The 22655-nt window shown below is 50.9% G+C and overlaps 1 protein-coding gene and 1 long non-coding RNA gene across 2 annotated transcripts in view; one reads left to right on the top strand and one right to left on the bottom strand.

Annotated features, from left to right (window-relative positions):
• LOC148773210 (pseudouridine-5'-phosphatase-like) overlaps positions 1-1731 on the bottom strand; it is a 69800-nt gene extending 68069 nt beyond the window's left edge. Inside the window, exon 1 of the mRNA XM_088834124.1 lies at positions 1607-1731. Within this exon, the coding sequence (XP_088690250.1) occupies positions 1607-1676 (70 nt within the window). The 5' untranslated portion in view covers positions 1677-1731. The remainder of the gene's footprint in view (positions 1-1606) is intronic.
• On the top strand, positions 1031-22446 carry LOC148773211 (uncharacterized). Its single transcript, XR_016036955.1, has 3 exons — positions 1031-1356; positions 21688-21872; positions 22206-22446. It is a non-coding gene; the product is annotated as an uncharacterized LOC148773211 (long non-coding RNA).
• Positions 22447-22655: the final 209 nt, after the last annotated feature.

The raw sequence follows: 22655 nt of genomic DNA on the forward strand, positions 1-22655 counted from the left end.
GTGCCTTTAAAAGAACAGCCCTGTTATTGAACCGAGTTACATGATCACAGGGGCACAGTCACACTCACCCTCATTAAGATGAGCACAGCACTTATATTTAGAACTAGATCAATCTGTGACCATTTCTCAGCTCTGTTCCTTATTAGCTGTGTGACCATGGGCAAGTGACTTTACCTCTCTTAGCTGTGCAATCTTTTGCTTTCAGTTAGTAAACACACATATTTTCTCCCACGTTGCAGGATTTTATGAGAGGAAGCATTAAAGTACAAGAAAGTCTTACCTGGTGGCTCAGACGCTAAAGAATCTGCCTGCAATGCAGGAGACTGGGGTTCGACCCCTGGGCAGGGAAGATTCCCCTGGAGAAGGAAATGGCAACCCACTCCAGTGGTCTTGCCTGGAGAATCCCCATAGAAAGAGGGAGCCTGGCGGGCTACAGTCCATGGAGTTGCAGAGTCGGAGACGGCTGAATGACTAACACACACGCACACACACACTAAAAGTACACACACCTCCACCAAGGCGGGCTACAGTCCATGGAGTTGCAGAGTCGGAGATGGCTGAATGACTAACACACACACACACACACACAGACACACAAAGTACACACACCTCCACCAAGTCGGTAATGTATATACAGTATGCACACATTTTTACACTTCTGTGAAACATTCCGGAGACTGAAGTCAGGAACACGCCGGCCCTAACGTTGTGTAACACTTGGCGCCGGTATGGAAAAAACGGCCCAAGCCATAGGCTGTGCTCAGGGCAGTTAGTTGGCTCTTGAGTTATAAAAAGGGAGTGCTTTCTATGAATCCTGCTTGAATTCCGTTTCGGTTGGTGGAGTTCACACCTACCACCAAGCCACTGCAAGACAAGTTCGGAGGGGGTGCGCGGGATTGCTAAACTACTCCCTGGGCGCTGTATGCATCTCCAACTTTCCGGCACTTGGGTTAAAAAAATGCAGATTCTGATTGGGCAGCGGCGGGGTGGGGACCCGGGCACCGCACTGCAAAGCGGCTGCCCGCTCGGATGTCCGTGCTGGCAGTCCCTCTGCCCAGCCGGACCTCTGAGCAGGCCTCCACCACTACCATCACCTCCTCCCCCTCCTCCTGCTCCGCACGAGACGCTGGGGATCAGGAGCGTCTGCAGTCTGCAGTGGCCGTGGAGCGGTCCCGTGCACTGCGAGAGCGCGACCTTCAGCGGCAACCCCGCTTGGATGGCACTCCCGCCTTCCGGCTAGGTCACCCCCAAACGCCTGCAGACGTCGGCAGAGGCTCCCGCGCGCCCCCAACACACACAAACCCGCAAATCGGCGGATGGAGGGCCATGCCCTGCCTGCAGGATGCTACCAACCAGGTGCGTGCAGCTCGGAGGGCTGAGCCCCCTGGAGGCGGGGGTGCAGATGGGGAAACTGAGGCAGGGCTGCTGCGCGCAGCGCTAGCGGCCCCTGCGCTGTGGGGTGCGGGGACCTCAGCAAGAGACTCCACGGCCAGCCCGGTGGTCCCTGAGCTCGCCGGGCGCCCCCGACCCCGGCGCTGAGGGCCTGCGCCTCCCCTCCCGCCCGTCCCCAGACGGCCCTGGCGGGAGGCGGCCGCAGGCTACCCACCCAGCAGGAGGCCGTCCATGTCAAAAAGCAGGTGGGTGACGGGACGCCGAGGGGGCACGGGCGCCGCCATTGTGCCGTTGTGTCTCTGCCGACGCGCGGGGTGGGCGGGAGCGGGGGAGGCGCCAGCAGGCGCGCTCCCGGCCTGCCCCGCGCGCCCCGAGCCGCTCTGCGCACGCGCGGCCCCCACTCCTCGCGCCCGCGCCCACCGTACGCTACTCCCGCAGGCGCGCTCCCGGCCTGCCCCGCGCGCCCCGAGCCGTTCTGCGCACGCGCGGCCCCCACTCCTCGCGCCCGCGCCCACCGTACGGTGTAGCTCCCGCAGGCGCGCTCCCGGCCTGCCCCGCGCCCCCCGGGCCGTTCTGCGCACGCGCAGTCCTGGGCCTCCTCCTCCTCCTCCTCCTCCTCCTCCCTCCTCCTCGCGCCCGCGCCCCCGAAGCTGCTTCCGCAGGCGCGCTCCCGGCCTGCCCCGCGCGCCCCGAGCCGTTCTGCGCACGCGCGGCCCCCCACTCCTCGAGCCCGCGCCCACAGTAGGCTGCTCCCGCAGGCGCGCTCCCGGCCTGCCCCGCGCCCCCGAGCCGTTCTGCGCACGCGCAGTCCCGGGCCTCCTCCTCCTCCCTCCTCGCGCCCGCGCCCCCGAAGCTGCTCTGCGCACGCGCGCCTCTCGCCTCCTCGCGCGGCCCCTCTCGAAAAGCGCGCGCTCCGAGCCCCACAGCCGCTCGGCGCATGCGCGCGGCCGGCCTCCCCGCGAAGCTCCCGGGACGCGCGCGTACCGCGCGCGCCCTGGGCCTCCTGTCCGCGTCCACCCACGCGGCTCACCCCCCAGCCGTCACCGGCCCCAGCAGAGCCGCGTGCCTATGCGCGTCCAGCTCCAGTTTGCAACGAGCCTGAACAGGGAGGGGCAACTGCGCCTGCGGTGCTTGTCCCTGCAGAGCCACCAAGTACATGGGCTGCACGATGGCCGTAGTCATGGGGTCCCCCTCCTAGAGCGCCTGTAGCCCCGAGAGACGCTGGCTGGTACGTCTCCCAGCGCGATTCCGCAGCCCAGCTCTGATAGCAGACTGCCGGAATCGGTTTCGCTTCAGTCCAGTCGCTCCGTCATATCCAGACTCTCTGCGACCCCCATGGACTGCAGCACAGCCAGGCTTCCCTGTCCATCACCAACTCCCGGAGCTTACTGCAAAAGTGTGCTGTCAAAGTTAGTTGCTCAGTCGGGCCTGACTCTTGGCGACCCCATGGACTGCAGCCCACCAGGCTTCTTGGTCCATGGGATTTTTCCAGCAAGGATATTAGAGTGGGTTACCATTTCCTTCTCCAGGGGATCATCCCAACCCGGGGATTGAAACCGAGTCTCCTGCATTGCAGGCAGATTCTTTACCGACTGAGCTGCGAGGGAAGCCCTTACTCAAACTCAAGTCCATTGAGTCCGTGATGCCATCCAACCATGTCATCCCCTTCTGCCTTCAGTCTTTCCCAGCATCAGGGTCTTTTCCAGTGAGTCAGCTCTTCGCATCAGGTGGCCAAAGGATTGAAGCTTCAGCATCAGTCCTTTCAGTCAATATTCAGGACTGGTTTCCTTTACGATGGACTGGTTGGATCTCCTTGCTGTCCAAGAAAGTGAAGTCACTCAGTCGTGTCTGACCCTTTGAGGCCACATGGACTGTGGCCTACCAGACTCCTCCGCCCATGGGATTTTCCAAGCAAGAATACTGGAGTGGGTTGCCATTTCCTTCTCCAGGAGATCTTCCCAAGCCAGGGATCGAAGCTGGGTCTCCCGCATTGTAGGCAGACACTTTACTGTTTGATCCACCGGGGAAGTCCATTGGCAGACGTCTTAAATGCCTTGCTGCTTTTGCTTTGTATTTCTCATCTACCTTTGATTACTGAGTTTTCTTCACCCCCGCCCCCAAACTTTCTGAACGCAAGCTGAAAAGCAGCATTTCTTTTCTTTTCTTCCCACTCTCAGAAATACCTTCCGCCAACCCATTTCTATTTATTGTTAGCTGGTATTGTAAATGCATGTTGGCAAATGGGCTTCCAGAGTGGCTCAGATGGTAAAGAGTCCGCCTTCTATGTGGGACACCTGTATTCAATCCCTGGGTTGGGAAGATCCCATGGAGAAGGGAAAGGCTATCCACTCCAGTATACTTGGGCTTCCCTGGTGGTTCGGCTGGTGAAGAATCCACCTGCAATGCGGAAGACCTAGTTTCAATCCCTGGGTTGGGGAGATCCCCTGGAGAACGGAGTGGCTACCCACTCCAATATTTGGGTCTGGATAAGTCCACAGACAGAGGAGCCTGGCAGGCTACAGTGCGTGGGGTTGCAAGGAGTCAGGAGAGGACTGACTGAGAGATTTTCATTTTCAAATGCATGTTTAAACATAAATATAGGATCTTTCAAGAGGCAGAAATAAGAAAGCTGCAGAGACTTTAAAATGTGAGTGTTGTACTTCTGGTGAAGTGTGTAAACCGGGCAGTCAGACACCTTGGTTTAGCACGTATCAGCGTTAAACCTCTGTGCCTTCCTTTCCTTGTGTGTGAAACGAAAGCAATATATGGTGCAAGCCCGAGCAAGCTGTTCAGTTCAATCACTGTTGTGTCCGACTCTGTGCGACCGCATAGATGGCAGCCCACCAGGCTCCTCTGTCCACAGGATTCTCTAGGCAAGGATACTGGAGTGGGTGGCCATTTCCTTCTCCAAAGGTGCTAGGCTGCTGCATGGAAGGACTCCAGAGTGGGTAGATGCAACAACGCAAAGTTAGTGCCTCCCAGTTCCGAAGGCCAAAAGCCCGGGATCAGAGGGTGGACGGGGTTAACGCCTTCTGAGGAGAGAGTTGATTCCAGGCCTCTCTCCTCGGCTCCTCCACAGCCATCGTATCTCTTTATCTCGTCATCTTATCTTCTCTCCATGCACCTGTGTCCATGTCCACATTCCCCTTTTTATAAGGACACCAGTCATCCAGGATTGCTACCCAGACTCATGACCACATTCTAATTTAATTACCTATGTCAAGACCTTCTCTTCAGGTAAGGCCACACGGACGTATTGGTGTTTAGGACTCCTACACTATTATTTTTTTTTTAATATTTATTATGTTTGTTTATTTGGCTCTTCTGGGTCTTAGTTGCAGCCTGCGGGATCTTCAGTCTTCGTTGTGGCATCTTGTTTGTTTAGTTGCAGCATGCGAGAGCTTGAGTTTCCAGCAGACAGAATCTAGTTTCCTGCGAGCATGCGTGCTCAGTCGCTTCAGTCTTGTCTGACTCTGTGATCCCGCGGACTGTAGCCCGCCAGGCTCGACCTCTGTCCATGGGATTCTCCAGGCAAGAACACTGGAGCGGGTTGCCATTTCCTTCTTCCAGGGGATCCTCCCCACCTAGGAATCAAACCCAGGTCCCATGCATTGAGCCAGGGAGTCTTAGCCACTGGACCACCAGGGAAGTCCCTCCTATGCAGGGTTTGTTTGTTTGTTTGTTTTTCTGAGGGGGACACACTTCAACCTGAAACACAGTTATTCCACAAATATTGGGGGCCTCCTGTCTGCCCAGGCTCACCTGTTGGACCCTTTAGAATTCTTGCTCGGCTTCTTTCCGTTTTTGGAAATGTCCATGGACACACAAAGGAGAGAGTTACTCTTCGCTGGTTGTAACAACTTTGTTGATTCCTTAGACAAAAGGAGTGTTTTCAAAAGGGAAAGAAAAAAAAAAAACCTCCAATGACAGGGTTAAGAATTGGAAACAACAAGGGTAAGGCAGAAGCTATAGGAAAGCTCTGTGTTAGGGAAAGGGGGCTCCTTAGAAGGCACTTATGGAATTGCCTGGGTTTTGACGCTTTGTGATGATGTGCTGCAAAAATAAGCAAACATGGATGCAGGTGATGAAGGTGTGAGATTGCCTGGCACAGAAATACTTGGAGGGTCTCCCTTGCCTTGTTTCAGCCACAGCAACCCTGGGCGCGTGTGGGCAGACAATCCAGTTTGTTCACTTACAGGAAACCAATGTGCTGGCAGAGGGGAGTTCCCCTTTCACCGAGGCTAAGCGGGCAAAATCTCAGGGCAGTGCAAGTTGCAGATGAGATATATTGGGAAACTTCTCCTACAAGGCTTGAAAACATGGCTCAAGCCTTTTTTTTTTTTTTTTTAAGTCTGCTTTTCCACACCCTTCAGAAACGTCTCTTGCTCACAATGGAAGACACCTCAAAATATCAACAACCACGAGAAACCTGAGTCATGCGTCTCTGTCACGACTAGAAAAAAAACAGGAAAATGTGTTCTATTCAAGTGGTTACTACACATGTCATTAGGGGCTGTTTGTTGTTGTTTAGTCACTGAGTTGTGTCTGACTCTTTGCAACCTCAAGGACCGCCAGGCTCCTCTGTCCTTGGAATTCTCCAGGCAAGAATTCTACAGTGGGTCGCCATTTTCCTCCTCCAGGGGAATCTTTCCCTCCCAGGGATCAAACCCACATCTCCTGCATTGGCCGGTGGATTCTTTACCACTGCGCCACCTGGGATTCCCCCAAAATATATATACATACATGTATGTGAGTGAAGTGAGTTGCTCAGTCGTGTCCAACTCTTTGTGACCCCATGGACTGTAGCCTACCAGGCTCCTCCATCCATGGGGTTTTCCAGGCAAGAATACTGGAGTGGGTTGCCATTTCCTTCTCCAGGAGATCTTCCTACCCCAGGGACTGAACCCGGGTTTCCCACATTGTAGGCAGACGCTTTACCGTCTGAGCTACCATGGAAGACCACTCTATATACAGTATCACCTTGTTTCTTTTTTAAAAAATTATTTGTTTACTGGCTGTGCCGGGTCTTCATTGCTTCAAGAGAGCTACTCTCTCGTGGCAGTCCACAGGCTTCTCCTTGCAATGGCTTCTCGTGTCCCACAGCGAGGGCTCTAGGCATGCCAGCTTCAGTAGTTGAAGCACAAGGGCTCAGGAGTTGTGGCACCTGAGCTTAGTTGCCTCGCTGCATCTGGGATGTTCCCAGACCAGAGATCGAACAGGTGTCCCCTGCGTTGCAAGGCAGGCTCTTCACCAGTGGGCCAGCAGGGAAGCCCACAGTCCCAACGTACACCAACTTCCTTATTTTGCTGTCTTGGTTCTTCCGGCTGTACGTTTCCTTTTGTGTGTGGTATTTGGAGAGCTGCGTAGAAGCCAGGTATTCTTTGGAAGCAGTTCCAGCCCTGCAGATGACCCTCAGCAGCTTCCAGTTTCCTCCCGTAGCTCTGTCTGCCCTGATCCTAGCAAGTGTGAGGCTGATGGGTGAGGCCCGACCTGCAGGTTACACATACAGAGCATCACAGTGCATCCATCACAGCGGCTGAGCCGAATCCCAAAGGGCTTTGTTGATTCAAGACGCAGGAAACATCTGGGGCTCCTACGGACAGGAGCAGACGGGCTTTGTGGTGAGTTTGGGAGGTGCCAGCATGCCCCCTCCAGGTGCAGGGTTCCGTGCTCGACAGTCCTTTAGCTGGAGAACTCACAGGGGAGCCGCTTGAAAGTTTAAGGTAGAGGAGATGGAAGACAGGCATCAGAGTACTGATATCTTTTTTTTTTTTTTTGGAGAATAATTTTAAATTTATTTATTTTAATTGGAGGCTAATTGTGGTGGTTTTTTGCCATACATCGACATAAATCAGTCACAGGTGTACATGTGTCCCCCATCCTGAACCCCTTTTATTTATATGGACCATTTTTAAAGTCTTTATTGAATTTCTTACAGTATCACTTCTGTTGTTTATGTTCTGGTTTTTTGGCTCCAAGGCACGTGGGATCTTAGCTTCCTGACCAGGGATCAGACCCGCACCCCCCTCCTTTGGAAGGCAAAGTCTCAACCAGTGGACTGCCAGGCAAGTCCCAAAGTACCGATGTCTTGAGTGGAACTTTGATGTCTTTATATATATGTATATAATAGCATATCTGTTATATACATAAAATATGTATTTTATATGTGCTCTGTGCTCAGTCATGTCTAACCTTTTGTGACCCTTTGGACTGTAGCCTGCCAGGCTCCGCTATCCGTGGGATTTTTCAGGCAAGAGTACTAGAGTGAGTTGCCATTTTTCCTCCTCCCGGGAATCTTCCCTACCCAGAAATCCAACCGGCATGTCCTGCATTTCCTGCATGGCGGTCTCTGAGCCATCAGGGAAAGTTCTCATGTATGGATGGATAGAAATATACATAAAGTATATCCATGTATGCGTAAGATATGCACATACATACGTGTAAAGTGTGGATCTACAGAAACGTATATTATTTGGGAAAGACCCAGATGCTGGGAAAGATTGAGGGCAGGAGGAGAAGGGGACGACAGAGGGTGAGATGGTTGGATGGCCTCACCGACTCAATGGACATGGGTTTGGTTGGACTCCAGGAGCTGGTGATGGACAGACAGGGAGGCCTGACGTGCTGCAGTCCATCGGGTCGTACAGAGTCGGGCACAACTGAACGACTGAGCTGAACTGAACCACCCTCGTGACCTCATCTAAGTCTAATTCCTTCCCTGGGAGTTATAAGAAATACATGTTGCATTTCAGGCAACTCCTGAAGCCCTTGCAATTTCTTAAATGAGGAAAGAGATAAAGGTGTCTTTTGTTGTGTTAATAAGGTGACTCTTGCAAAGCAGCTTAACTGTGGGGACTGGTTGCCAGGGGAACCAATTTGCTTTCTTTTTTTTTTTTTAATTGTATTTAATTAATTATTTTTGGTTGTGCTGGGTGTTTGTTGCTGTGTGGGCTTTCCTCTAGTTGAGACAAGCAGGGGCTACTCTCTAGTTGTGGGGCCCAGGCTTCTCAGTGCAATGGCTTCTTTTGTGGCAGAGCACAGGCCCTAAGGCACCTGGGTTTCAGTAATTGCAGCTCGGGGTCACTGGAACACAGGCTCAGTAGCTGCGCCACAGGGGAGTTGCTTCTCAACATGGGGGGGTCTTTCTGAACCAGAGATCTAACTGGTGTGCCCTGCATTGTCAGGCAGATTCTTTACCACCAAGCCACCAGGGAAGCCCCACATAGATTTTCTCATGAGAGCCTCAGAAGGTTCAGTTTCACCCCCAGCGCCCAAGGAAGGGGTGAGGGGCTGGAGGTCGAACCAACCACCGGTGGCCAATGGTATAATCAGTACTCCCACATAATGAAGCCTCCATAAAAACATGCAGTGAGCCCGGGGAGGTGATGGGACGGTGGTTCCCTGGAGAGGGTGTGGGAGCTCCGTGTCCTTTCCCCATACCTCCATATCCTTCCCCGGTGCGTCTCTGGCTGTTCCACAGTCATGTCCTTTTATAATAAACCGGTGAACACGGAAGTAACCTGTTTTCCTGAGTTCTGAGAGCCACTGTAGGAAATGAAACTCAAGAAGGTGGTTGGAGGAACTTGGGGCCTAAAGCTGGTTGGTTGGAAGGACAGGTGACTATCTGGACTTTTGATTGATGTCTGAAGAAAGTGAGGTGGGGTGGGGGGCAGTTTGGTAGGATGGAGCCCTTACACTGAGGGATCTGATGCTGTCTCCCAGTGGACAGATCAGAATTGAGATGTGGATATAACAGACACCCCAGAGGTGTTGGAGAATTGCTTCTCCAAGGTGTCTTTTGTTATATTAATAAGGTGCCTTTTGCAAAGCAGCTAATTGGGGGGACTGGTTTTCCCCTTGAAAACCCTGCAGTCTGAGCTGAAATCAGAACTAAACTCCTATGGATAAACAGCAAGGCCCAAATGTATAGCCCAACGACCTATATTCAATATCCTGTGATAAACCGTCATGGAAGAGAATATGAAAAAAGAATGTATTCATACATGTGTATCAGTGAGTCAGTTTGCTGTGTAGCAGAAATTAACACAGCATTTTAATTCAACTGTCTTAACCCTAACCCACTCCGGTATGTTTGCCTGGAAAATTCTATGGACAGAGGAGCCTGGCGGGCTACAGTCCATGGGGGTTTGAGCGACTGAGCAGACACACATATTTCAGTGAAACTGTCACAGCATTTGTTGATCAGCTATACCCCAATACAAAATAAAAAGTTTTAAAAAAATATGCTCTAAATGAGCTTAAAAAAACAAAGAGAAGTACAAGTAAAAGCTCAAAGACCCCTCCTAACCCTAACCCACTCCAGTATGCTTGCCTGGAAAATTCCATGGACAGAGGAGCCTGTCGGGCTACAGTCCATGGGGGTCTGAGCAACTGAGCAGAAACAGATACTTCAGTGAAACTGTCACAGCATTTGTTAATCAGTTATACCCCAATACAAAATTTAAAAAGTCCTCTGCTGCTGCTGCTGCTAAGTCACTTCAGTCGTGTCCGACTCTAAGCGACCCCGTAGATGGCAGCCCACCAGGCTCCACCATCCCTGGGATTCTCCAGGCAAGAACACTGGAGTGGGTTGCCATTTAAATGAGCTTAAAAAATATAGAAAATTACCAGTAAACACCCAAAGATCCCACCTCCAAATCCTAGCTCACTGGGGGTTACAGCTTCCAGCTAGCAGTTCTAGGGGGACTCGAACGTTCTGTCCATCAGAGAATATCGTCTTATGTTCTTTAAAAAAAAATCAATAACCCGGGTTCGCTGCTTACTTCTCTCCTACGTAGAGTGACTGCCAGTTACCCAGTTTCACAATGACAGCCCCGCAGGCAGGGAGCATTTCCCCCGCAGGTTTTTACGGGGGCCCTCCGCCAGCCTTCCTTGAGCTACCACCCAATCCTGCAGAGTTAGGAGACCATCCAGCCCAAGGGAGTGAAAATGGCAGAGAAAGCGTTGACAGGCGTGAGCCCGCCCCTGCAGGTGTTTCAGACAGGGAGTGTGTCGTTAGGGGCAGGTAGGTGCCTGAAGCTCAAGTCTCTGCCCATGACTGGAAATGCAGGTTACGCTTCAGACCTCTGGCCTCAGGGGCCACGCTGGCTGATATGAGACCAGGGGTGGCCTTTGGGGCAGGTGGCCCCACGGCCTGGAGCACGAAGGTTAAGAAACGCAGAGAAAGAAGTGGTAAGTTGAGGTTTGGGAACCCTGCAGAGCTTGTGTACCCCGAGTTCAGGGTTTCTCCCCAACCACCACCTCAGCACTGTAACATATTTGGGGCAGGAAAGTCATTACCCACTGAATTGTGTGCCCCCAAATTCAATGCAGATGTCCTGGCTGAACATCCGGGACCTCTGAATGTGGCCATGTTTGGAGATCTTTAAAGAGGGGGGAGCGATGAAGATAAAAGGAAGTCAGTAGGGTGGGCCCTGATCTCGCAGGACCGGGGTCCTCATAAGAAGAGGAGGTCAGCACACAGACACACACAGGGGTGGGGGGACGGCCACGTAGGGGCACGGGGAGCAGACGGCCATTGACATACCCAGGAGAGAGGCCTCGGGAGGAACCCACCCTGCCCACACCTGGATCGTGAACTTCCAGCCTCCAGGACGGGGCGAGAACACACTCAAGTCTGTTACTTAAAAGCCGTCCCTCCTGTGGTACTTTGCTATGGCCGCCCTGGCAAAATAATAGGATAATTTTTAGCGGCAGGAGGATTGTTTCTGGGTGTTGTAGGATATGTCGCACGCCTTCCTTATGTCCATCCACTAAATGCCAGTAGCAAACACCTCCTGTATGTCTGGTTATCAATCCATCCATCTATCAGTCCTATAGATCCAGCCACTATCTATCCATCCTTCCATCCGTCCATCCACCCACACTTCTGTCTGTCCACCCATCTATCCATCCATCCATCCTTCTGTCTATCTACCTATCTTCTATCTGGGCATGCATCCGTACAGCTTCTGTCTATCCATTTATCTAGCTATGCATCCATCCTCCTATGTAAACACCCATACGTCTGTGATTCCATCCTTCTGTGTCCCCATATGTGTATCGGTCCATCCATCTTCTATGTGTCCATCGATCCATTTATCTGTTCATCCAGTCATCCTATCTCCCCAACCATCTACTCATCCATCCGTCTTCCGTTTATCCGTTCGCTTGTCCATCCAACCGTATGTGCCTGTGTGAAGTTGCTCAGTCTTGTCCGACTCTTTGCGACCCCACGGACGGTAGCCCACCAGGCTCCCCTGTGCATGGGATTCTCCAGCTGAGAATCCTGGAGTGGGCTGCCATTTCCTCCTCCAGGGGATCTTCCCGACCGAGGGATCGAACTCGGGTCTCCTCCTCCTGTCTTGTCTGTCCATCCATCCTTCTACCTTGTCCATCCATCTGTATTCTAACTATCCATCCATGCGTTTATCTCTCTATCCATCTATCTCTATTTCTATCTGTCTCTGCATGCACACAGGCACACACATGTATGGAGTCATATGTGCATGGAATCCCAGGAGCCTACTGAAATAAGAAAGCAGAGCAGCAGCTCAGACGTTCCGCCCTGCGCGTGCAGTCAGCTTCCTTACGTCCCTTGACTCCAAGAATCCTTGACCCGATTCAAAAAGCTCTCAGTCTGGGATTCAAGAGGCATTAGAGAAAAAAATTAAAAAAAAAAAGTACGTGCTCCCCGTAGAGCTGAAACATTTCACTGATTCATTTTTACAACACCTTTCTGACAACAACACGGTCATTTTGCGGCTTAGACAACGTGTCCTTCCATGCTTGTAAAGCCCAGTTAAGTGTCCTGCTAATTAACCCTTTCCTTAGAGACGCCAGATAAGGAAGCTGACGGGAACTGGCCGTGCTCGCTCAGCTCCTGGAGACAGAGCTAGGGTCTGTCTGTCCGGTTGCTGGTTTGCTGGAGCCGTCCGTCTCGCCTTCCATCACCTGCCTCTGCCCCATTGTCTTCACGGGTCTGCGAGGCATGGGTACCGCTCAGCGGAGACTGGTGACAGGGCAGACTGGGGCCCGGTGGTCCCTGAGGCTCTTGGCGGGTGGGCGCCTGTGGAGTCTGCTATGCTCCAGCCCTGGGGGGCTCACGAGCCTTGTCCCCGCTTCCTCCAGCCTGAGGAGACGGGCTTCCATATCGCGTTCAGCAACAGGATGGGTCCACGCAGGGATCCTCCTGTGACAAGGTGGGGAAACTAAAAGCTCTGGCTTTAGGACTTCCCCGGTGGTCCGGTGGCTAAGACTCCACGCTCGCAATGTAGGCAGGCCCGAGTTCCATCCCTGGTCAGGGAACTAGATCCCATGGGCTGCAGCTAAGAGTTCGCATGCTACAGGGAGGATCCTGGGTGCTGCAACTAACACTCAGAATAGCCAAATAAATCAATAATTTTTTTTTAAAAGGAATGCCTTTCTCACCTACCTAAAAGCAAGATCTCGTTATTTACATACTCCGTGTGATCTCTGAGCTCTATGTTAGTACTTCAGAGCTATGATTCTCCTTTGCTTAAATGGGCAGTTAGATATAGCTATGTCTGAGCCCCATACCTACTATCAGCAAGCTCAGGAGAAACCCCCTCTGCCACCACATCCTAGTGAGGCCTGGCACATAGTAGGTGCCCAACTAAACGTGCATGCAGGCTCAGTCATGTCCGACTCTAGGTGACCCCGTGGACTGTAGCCCCACCAGGCCCCTCTGTCCATGGGATTCTCCAGGCAAGAAGACTGGAATGGGTTGCCATTTCCTCCTCCAGGGGATCTTCCCGACCCAGGGATCAAACCCACATCTCTTGCATCTCCGGCATTGGCAGGCGGATTCTTGACCACGGAGCCTTCTTGGAAGCCCCCACTCAACTCAATATGCTATGTTAGTAAATACAGTCCCTTCCTACAAAGAAAAAAGAAGCAAGCTCTGGCTTCCATACCTAGCTGGCGTGGCAGTAGGGCCCCTCACCCACCTACTTGCCCCCTGCCCAGGGAGCTCTGGGAGGGACGCCTGGTGTGGATGGCTGCATGCTCTGACTGTGGTATTTTCCTCCTGGGTGCTGTTGGTATTTTTGCAGGAAGGTCGTTCATCTTGACCGTCTTTGCTATCAGATTAGCACCCAGGTGACCTGCCTACCAGAGAGGGCTCCATTTCCTCCTAGAAGTTGTAGACGGCAAAAGTGGTCCACAGGCCAGCAGCTTCAGCACCGTCTGGAACCTTGCCCAAAGTGCAGACCCCCAGGCCCCACCCAGCCCACCTGAACCAATGTCTGCATTTCACCCAGGTTTCCCAGGGGGTCTTGACCACTGATCCCCTCCCAAACCCCGTGGTGCGTGTGGTGAGCAGACGTATGAGCATCTTGGCTTGTGACGATTTTATGAAGAAAACAGGAAGTCAGTTGAGTCCAGGGGGAGTGGCGTCTTGCTTCTTCTCAAGGAACCAACGGGCAGAACTATCTGTTTTTATATTCTCTGTGTGTTTGAGGTTTCTTCTGCTGTGGATTGTCAAAACCACATCCCTCACCGATGACTGATGAGAAAATCAAATGAATTCATGATTCTGTCTCTGAGTGGATCCATCTCTCTGCCCATCCATCTATCCCTCTATCATATCTCTCTAGCTACCTATCCATCCGTCTGTCTATCCCTCTATCACATCTATCATCCATCCATCCATCCATCTATCCATCCATCCATCCCATCTATCTGTCCTGTCCCTCTCTTTCTCCACATCCATCCATCTATCCATCCATCCATGTCTATCTGTGTATCTATCCATCTGTCTGTGCTATCATATCTGTCTACCTGTCTGTCATCCATGCGTACATCCACCTGTGTCTGTCTATCTAACTATGTATCCATCCATCCGTCTATCCCTGTATCTATCTGTCCAGTCTATCCATCTGTCTATTGCTCTGTCTTATCTATCCATCCATCCATGTCTATCCATCCATCCATCCATTCTTGTCTGTCTGTCCATCCATCCATCCATCTCACCCTCTATCTATCTATCTATCCTGGAGAGCACCAGCAAAAAAAAAAAAAAAAACTGTTTGAAAAAAAGGAAAATGAAAGTTCCAAAAATAAACCAAATGAAGAAACATTTGTTTTTTTTTTTCCATCTGCCATTTGAATGTTAACCCAAAATAGCAGCGGCACAGTGTCCGACTAAGCAAGTCTTAGCCCAGCCTTGCCCAGAGAGGCAGGTTTTGTCCTGTTTAGCCCGACCAAGCAAACCACAGTGAAGCAGACAGCAGAAAGACAGTACAGGAAAGCAGGCTGCTGGTCACCTCCTCTCCTTCCCGAAGATAACACAAGCCTGGAAAAAGTAGTACAGCTTGTACAGTCCCTCCGAAATCCACAAGCCCCTTGTCCACTCAGAATGCTTGAGGTCCAGGATACACTTCTCTGATTTTTTTTTTTCTTTAAACCTAGCCTTGTCCCAAACACATCACACACTCCCTTTAACAAGAAAGTAACCTCTGTTAACTTCCCGTTGAGTTGGATCTCTGTTCCCTCCCCGACTCTGCACCAAGAACATGCTTTTAGAAGTGCCAGACTACTGGTATGCTTCGGGTCCACTGGGACCTTCCAGCTCTCTTGACCAGATTGTCCTGAAGCAATCACTGAGAATGAACTTAGCATCCCGGTGAGTCATTGTGGTACCCAGAGCATTAAAGTAAGCATACATTTGCACAGTAAATTGTATAGACAGAGAACCTGAAGTAGCTCAAAGCGTTTAAGAATCATGAAAATGGGATGTGTGTGTATATATAGATATGCACACACATTTATATGATATATGTAAGGAATCGAGTCGTGTGTGACTTTAAGAAACTTGAGGTATTGTGTTTACATAAAATTTAAACTTACAAAGAAAGACATTCTTCTGTGTTGTCAGTTCAGTTCAGTTGCTCCGTCGTGTTCGACTCTTTGCAACCCCATGCACGCCAGGCTTCCTTGTCCGTCTCCAACTCCCGGAGTCCACCCAAACCCATGTCCATCGAGTCGGGGATGCCATCCAACCATCTCATCCTCTGTCGTCCCCTTCTCCTCCTGCCTTCAATCTTTCCCAGCCTCAGGGGCTTTTCCAATGAGTCACTTCTTCGCATCAGGTGGCCAAAGTATTGGAGCTTCAGCTTCAGCATCAGTCCTTCCAATGAATAATTATGCATGGATGTGGGTATAAGAAAAGCAAGAGGAAAGGTCTGGCATATCACATACACATACTGAATTTGCATATGCAAATAGACGTGTGTGTTGCCTTAAGAAACTTAGCTTGTGGGCTTCCCCGGTGGCTCGGTGGTAAAGAATCCACGGGCCAGCGCAAGAGACATGGATTCCACCCCTGGTTCGAGAAGATCCCACATGCCCCTGGGTAACTCAGCCCATGTGCCACTGAGCCTGTGTTCTTGACCCCGGGAGCCACAAGCTCTGAAGCCCATGAACGCTAGACTCTGTGCTTTACTACAAGAGAAGTCACTTCAATAGCAGCCCACACCCCGCAACTAGAGAGCTCAACACAGCCAGGGGAAAGCCAGAGTAGCCGTGAAGACCCAGCACAGCCAAAAAAAGAGAAGAAAAAGCAATGAGGATGAAAATTCCTTCTGTGTAATTTGGTGTATGTGTAATACAAAGGGTAAAGAGAATTGTTCAACTTCAGAGTTGTGTAATAGGTTCAGTGGATGGGATGGATCAAACAGTTACACTAAATGTATTTTGTTCCTTTGCGGACACATTTCAATCAGATATGTTTGTGGGCAGCCAGCCAGTATATGACTGGATAAAGAAGAACGTTTAAAAAGGCCTCTATTCCAGCCCCGTCTCCCCTGAAAGAACCTCCATGGCGATCAATCCTGGTGACCCTCTCCCCTCTTGGAGTCACCGGAATGCCACGTAAAGGAAGGTATTTACTGGGACTCGATTTGGGGTTTGATAATAAAGCCATAATACCTTCAAGTCCCCGAACGTAATATATCAAAGACAAGACTGTGATTAGCCCAGCTCGTAAAGAAACGGGTCGTGCTTGATAATTAAAAACCGTAAATAACCGAAAACAGCAACCTTGAAATGACTCAGATTTTTTACGTCTCCCTCTGTTGTTCAGCTCCGGTTCATGTTACGTGTGGCCCCAGAGGAATGAGTCAGTCAGTGGGGTCCACGTGTGTTCTGCTCTTTGCTGCCCAAGAACTTCCCTTTCGCCTGCATGGAGGGTCTCAACACGTCGCTCAGTTGGTGAAGAATCTGCCTGCAGTGTAGGAGACCCGGGTTCGATCCCTGGGTCAGGAAGATCCCCTGGAGAAGGAAATGGCAACCTGCTCCAGTTTTCTTGCCTGGAGCATCCCACGGACAGAGGAGCCTGGTGGGCTACGGTCCATGGGACTGCAAAGAGTTGGACGTGACTTAGAGATGTAATAGTGGTTGTCATATCCTAGCATTTCTGAGCTTCATTTTTATTTTCATATTTTTTTACTGTACTAGAGTCAATTTACAGGGTGGTGTCAATTTCTGCCATCAGTTTAGTCGCTCAGTCGTGTCCAACTCTTGCGACCCTATGAACCACAGCACGCCAGGCCTCCCTGTCCATCACCAACTCCCGGAGTTCACTCAAATTCATGTCCACAGAGTCGGTGATGCCATACAGCCATCTCATCCTCTGTCGTCCCCTTCTCCCTCCCGCCCCCAACCTTTCCCAGCATCAGAGTCTTTTCCAGTGAGTCAACCCCACAGCAATTCAGTTACACATATGTATGAAAAGAAAAAGTGAAAGTGTTAGCTGTGTCTGATTCTTTGGGACCCCATGGACTCAGGCTCCTCTATCTGTGGCATTCTCCAGACAAGAAGACTGGAGTGGGTGGCCATTTCCTTCTCCAGGGGATGTTCCCGACCCAGGGATCAAACCCGTGTCTCCTACGTTGTAGGCAGATTCTTTACCAACTGAGCCACCAAGGAGGCCCTCCATTCTTTTTTTTTTTTTTAAGTATTCTTTTCCGTTATGATTTGTCACAAGATATCAAATAGAGTTCCCTGTGCTATACAGTGGCACCTTGCTGTTTACTCAATCTCTGTATAATATTTAGCATTTCTGGGCTTTATTTTATATATATATATATATATATATATATATATATATATATATATTTATGAAGTAGAGCTGATTTCCAGTGTTGTGTTAACTTCTGCTATCCAACGAAATGGTGCAGTTATCTATATCCCAACGAAGTGATGCAGTTATCCGTATATATTCTTTTTCGTATTCTTTTTCCGCTATGCCTTATCACAGGATATTGAACAGCGTTCCCTGGTCTGTACAGTTGCATCTTGCTGTTTATTCCTCCTGTATACAATAGTTAGCATTTCTGGGCTTTACTTTTATACCTTTCACTAAAGTTTACTTGATTTACAGTGTTGTGTTCATCTCTGCTATACAGCAAAGTGACTCAGTTAGACATATACTTTTCCATTCTCTCTCTTCTTTAATTTAAATTATTTTTTTTATCGAAGGATACTTGTTTTCCAGAATGTTGCTCTTTTCTGTCAAACCTCAACGTGAATCAGCCATCGGTGTACATATATCCCCTCCCTTTTGAACCTCCCTCCCGTCTCCCAGCCACCCCTCTAGATGGATTCAGAGCCCCCTTTTGAGTGTCCTGAGACATACAGCAAATTCCCGTTTGCTCTCTATTTTATATATGGTAACGTAAGTTTCCAGGTTACTCTATGCGTACACCTCACGCTCTCTTCCGCTCTCCCCACGCCCACAAGTCTGTTGTCTATGCTTGATTCTCCATGCAGTTCAGTTCAGCTGCTCGGTCGTGTCCGACTCTGCGACCGCATGGACTGCAGCACGCCAGGCCTCCCTGTCCATCACCAACTCCCGGAGTTTACCCAAACTCGTGTCCATCGAGTGGGTGTTGCCATCCAACCATCTCATCCTCTGTCGTCCCCTTCTCCTCCCGCCTTCCATCTTTCCCAGCATCAGCGTCTTGGTTTCTCTGTTTGTGCCCTGTAATTTTCCTTTCTCTTTTATCACAGGGTATTGAATAGAATTCCCTATGCTCTGTAGAGGTCCTACTGTAGTAGGACCTTGTTTATCCCTTCTATATATATATATACTCATTCAGGTTCCTGGCCTTTACTTTTCATACATTTCAGTGAAGTATCCTTGATTTGCAGTGCTGTGTTAATCTCTGCCATACAGCAAGGTGATTCACTTAGACGGGTGTATTCTTTTCCATTCTCTTGTATCACAGGACCTTGCTGTTGATCCCTTCTGTATATACTCACTGACATTCCTGGGCTTTCCTTTTGCACGTTTTCCTGAAGTATCCTTGATTGGCAGTGCTGTGTTAATCTCTGCCGTACAGCAAGGTGACTCAGTTAGACACAGGTCTTTTCCCATTCTCTTTCATCACAAAGTCAGGACGTTGTCATTTATACCCTTGCTCTATGTACTCATTCACGTTTCCGGGCTTTCCTTGTACACATTTCAGTGAAGCTTACCTGATTTGCAGTGCTGTGTTAATCTCTGCCGTACAGCAAAGTGACTCAGTTAGACACGTGTATTCTTCTCCCATTCTCTTGTATCACAGGACCTTGCTGTTTATCCCTTCTGTATATACAAGGGCAACCCACTCCAGTATTCTTGCCTGGAAAATCCCATGGACCGAGGAGCCTGGTAGGCTACAGTCCATGGGGTCGCAAAGAGTCGGACATGATTGAGCGACTTCTCTTTCTTTTCTTTGTTTCATATACTCGTGAACATTCCTGGGCTTTGGGAGGTGGTGGTGGTGGCTTGCCGGAGATTAGCTGAGCCCATCCTGACATTCACAGCAGGACCCATACCCCGGGAATGTGCCCACTTGGTCCCATGGGAACAGAGAGAATAGAAGCTGCTTGCAGACCATCATGAGGCAGCCTCCCAGTGGATCCTGAGGTTCCAGGCCCCTGTCTGGCTCAGGAGAGGAGCCTCCCACGAGAGTCCGGTTGCCCTGGTCCCAGCTGCCTGATTTGCCCCGAGATGCCAGTTCCCCCACTCAACACCCTCAGGGCCAAGCCTCAGTTTGGTCTTGGAGAATGGGTCTCCACTTGCAGTCGTGGACTGACTGCTCTCAGGTGGGATTCTCCACCAGCTCTTTGTCCACGGGACTCTTCTGCAGAGTCCCAAGTGGGGAAGCGTGTCTGGTTTTAGCTTGAGGGTTCCCTTGGTGATCAGTGCCATGAGATGGGTGTCGAACATCCCCGAGGTTCCGCCTCGAACAATTCCGTTTCTACACCTCTACAAGGGTTTCTGTTCTGCTGGGGGTGGGGGCCGGGTTTGGAGGGTGCCTGGCATGTGGGATCTTAGTTCCCCGACTGGGGATCGAACTTGCATCCCTTGCCTTTGGGATACGGAGTCGATTCCTGGAGCGCCAGGGAATTCCCTGCAAAGGTTGATAACACAAAGCCTCTGTTCTTCCTGACCTCAGAGCACAGTGGCTTCCGTAGTTCAAGTGCAATCTTTTCACTTGAGTCTCTAAAACTGGCCCAAGGGTCAGTTGCTCAGTTGTGTCTGACTCTCTGAGATCCCATGGACCGTAGCCCACCAGGCTCCTTTGTCCATGGGGATTCTCCAGCCAAGAATCCTGGAGTGGGTTGCCATTTCCTCCTCCAGCGGTTCTTCTGGACCCCAGGATTGTACCTGGGTCTCCTCCATTAGCAGGAAGATTCTTTATTGTCTGAGCCACCAGGGAAGCCCCCCAAAAAACTGGGCCCGAAGGAGCCTGCATTTACGTTCCATACACTGCACACTGGTTCTTTATCTGGTGAGGAACCTCACCTTGAATGCAGGACAAGAGCCAACCACTGCTCCAGGCTGGTCACATGGTTAGCCTGGGGTCTGACTTCAAGTCTGCCTTCCATTCAATAAGATAACTCCTTGGGGTGGGGAGGGAATGTTTATGGTAGCAGGATCGTAAGGGCTGGCTGAGGGGAAAAAAAAAAAAAATTAAGTCCTGGAGGAATAGTTAATGCAGGCAGCCGAAACCTCCCTGAGCTCTGTGTTCTGGCAGCAGGAACAGCCTAGCTATTGTAAACAGGGCTGCGATGAACACTGGGGTTTGTGTGTCTGTTTCATTTCTGCTCTCCTCGCTGTGTATGCCCAGCAGTGGGATTCCTGGGTAGTACACCCATGGCTGATTCATGTCAATGTGCGGGAAAAACCACCACAATGTTGTAAAGTAATTAACCTCCACTGAAAATAAATTAATTTCTTTTTTAAAAAGAGAAGACAACAGCTTTCTTTGGGATTAGAATCCTGCCTCTCCAGGTGTGTTTTTCCAGTAGTCATGTCTGGATGTGAGAGTTGGACCATATAGAAAGCCGAGCGCCAAAGATGCTTTTGAGCTGTGGTGTTTGGGACGACTCTTGAGAGTCCCTTGGACTACAAGGAGATCCAACCAGTCCATTCTAGAGGAGATCAATCCTGGGTGTTCATTGGAAGGACTGATGCTGAGGCTGAAACTCCAATACTTTGGCCACCTGATGTGAAGAGCTGACTCATTGGAAAAGACCCTGATGCTGGGAAAGATTGAGGGCAGGAGGAGAAGGGGATGACAGAGGATGAGATGGTTGGATGGCATCACCGACTTGATGGGCGTGGATTTGAGCAAACTCCAGGAGTTGGTGATTGACAGGAAGGCCTGGCATGCTGCAGTCCATGGGGTCGCAGAGTCGAACACGACCAAGTGACTGAACTGAACTGACTCTCCCAGTGTGTATGAGAGTGGGGGTGAGTCTTCTCACTTCACCCCTGCCCTGCGAGGACTCAGAGAAGCCCCTTAGAGAGGGTGAGACCTCAGGCTAGAGCTCTGGGGCCCTGAGGAGCTGATCCCTGCCTGAGGGACCAGGCAGGGGTGTGCGCTGGTAAAAGCTGGGCTGGTCAGGGCACTCGGAGATGCTGGCCTCGGTGACCCGTGGCGACTGGCAGAGCCAATATCTTGCAGCCATTGGGATTTCTGCTCCTGGGGGTGGGAGAGACTCCAGCTGAGAGGGAACCACCCCTCAGGCTCTGGAGTTGCCGCTGGGAAGGAAACCTGCTGGGACAGGTCGCAAGAACTTGTCCCAAGGCGCTTCTGAGGGCGGATCAGCGTCCAGAGGCCCGGAGCCATCTCTGGGCAGTACGGGGGTCGTAGGGGTGTGGTCTGCCCTTTGACCTTGTCTGTCCCTTCATATTGCTTGCTGAGGAGAGACCCAAGAGCACCTAGAAGGGTAGGGAATGATCCAAGGGGATACCAGAGGCTTCTTCCTCATTTTCTCCAGGGCCCCGGACCACTGAGACCACATCTTAATGGACGGCTAACTGACTTACCCCAGAATTCAGCCAGGAGTTTCAGAATCGAAAGGCGTTGTGATCTGACCCTCTGCAGCAGTCTGCGACCACAAATATCCCTGGGTGTGCTGGAATCGTGAGCTCCACGCCACGCTTTGAACCATCCCTCCGACGAGTAAGTTTTGTCGAGACATCCCCCACCCCCACCCCAAGACCAGATATCACCTTTGGATGATGTCTGGGTCACGCCTGCATGCGTGCTAAGCCGCTTCAGTCCTTTCTGACTCTGCGACTCCATGGACGGTAGCCCCGCCAGGCTCCTCTGTCCATGGGATTCTCCAGGCAAGAAATACTGGAGTGGGTTGCCATGCCGTCCTCCAGGGGATCTTCCCCACCCAGGGATGGCACCCACATCTCCTGCATTGCAGGCGGATTCTTGCCCACTGAGCCAGTGGAGGAGCTCCTCCCAGGTCATGCTTACTCAGGCTCAGCTCTTTTTTTTTTTCAGGTTTCACCTTACCGTCATCCTGGGTTTCCATAAAGAACAGGAAACCTGTCAGCAGCCGCTGCATTATGTATTAATTACAAGGGAACCTGCCAAATGACCGGGGCACACAAAACAATTAAAACTAATGTTTTCTTTGTAGATGGGGAATCATGAAAAGAAAAGACGGAGTTAGTCTTTTTTTTTTTTTTTAAGCCTAAACAAAAGAAAATGATGACAGGAGGGGACGTGGTAAAAGAGACATGGTGTGGACTTCATTGGTGGTCCAGTGGCTAAGACTGCACGCTCCCAATGCCGGAGGCCTGGGTTCAATCCCTGGTCAGGGAACTACATCCCACATTACAGCGACTAAGGTGGATGCTTCCGTGTGTCGAAAGACATAGCTCAGCCAAGTAAATAAAGAAAAGAGACATGCGTGCTAAGTCGCTTCAGCCGTGTCTGACTCTTTGCGAC

The sequence above is a fragment of the Moschus berezovskii genome, chromosome X (assembly GCF_049115385.1).
Source record: "Moschus berezovskii isolate FMDL1 chromosome X, NW_MosBer_1.0, whole genome shotgun sequence".
Lineage (NCBI taxonomy): Eukaryota > Metazoa > Chordata > Mammalia > Artiodactyla > Moschidae > Moschus > Moschus berezovskii.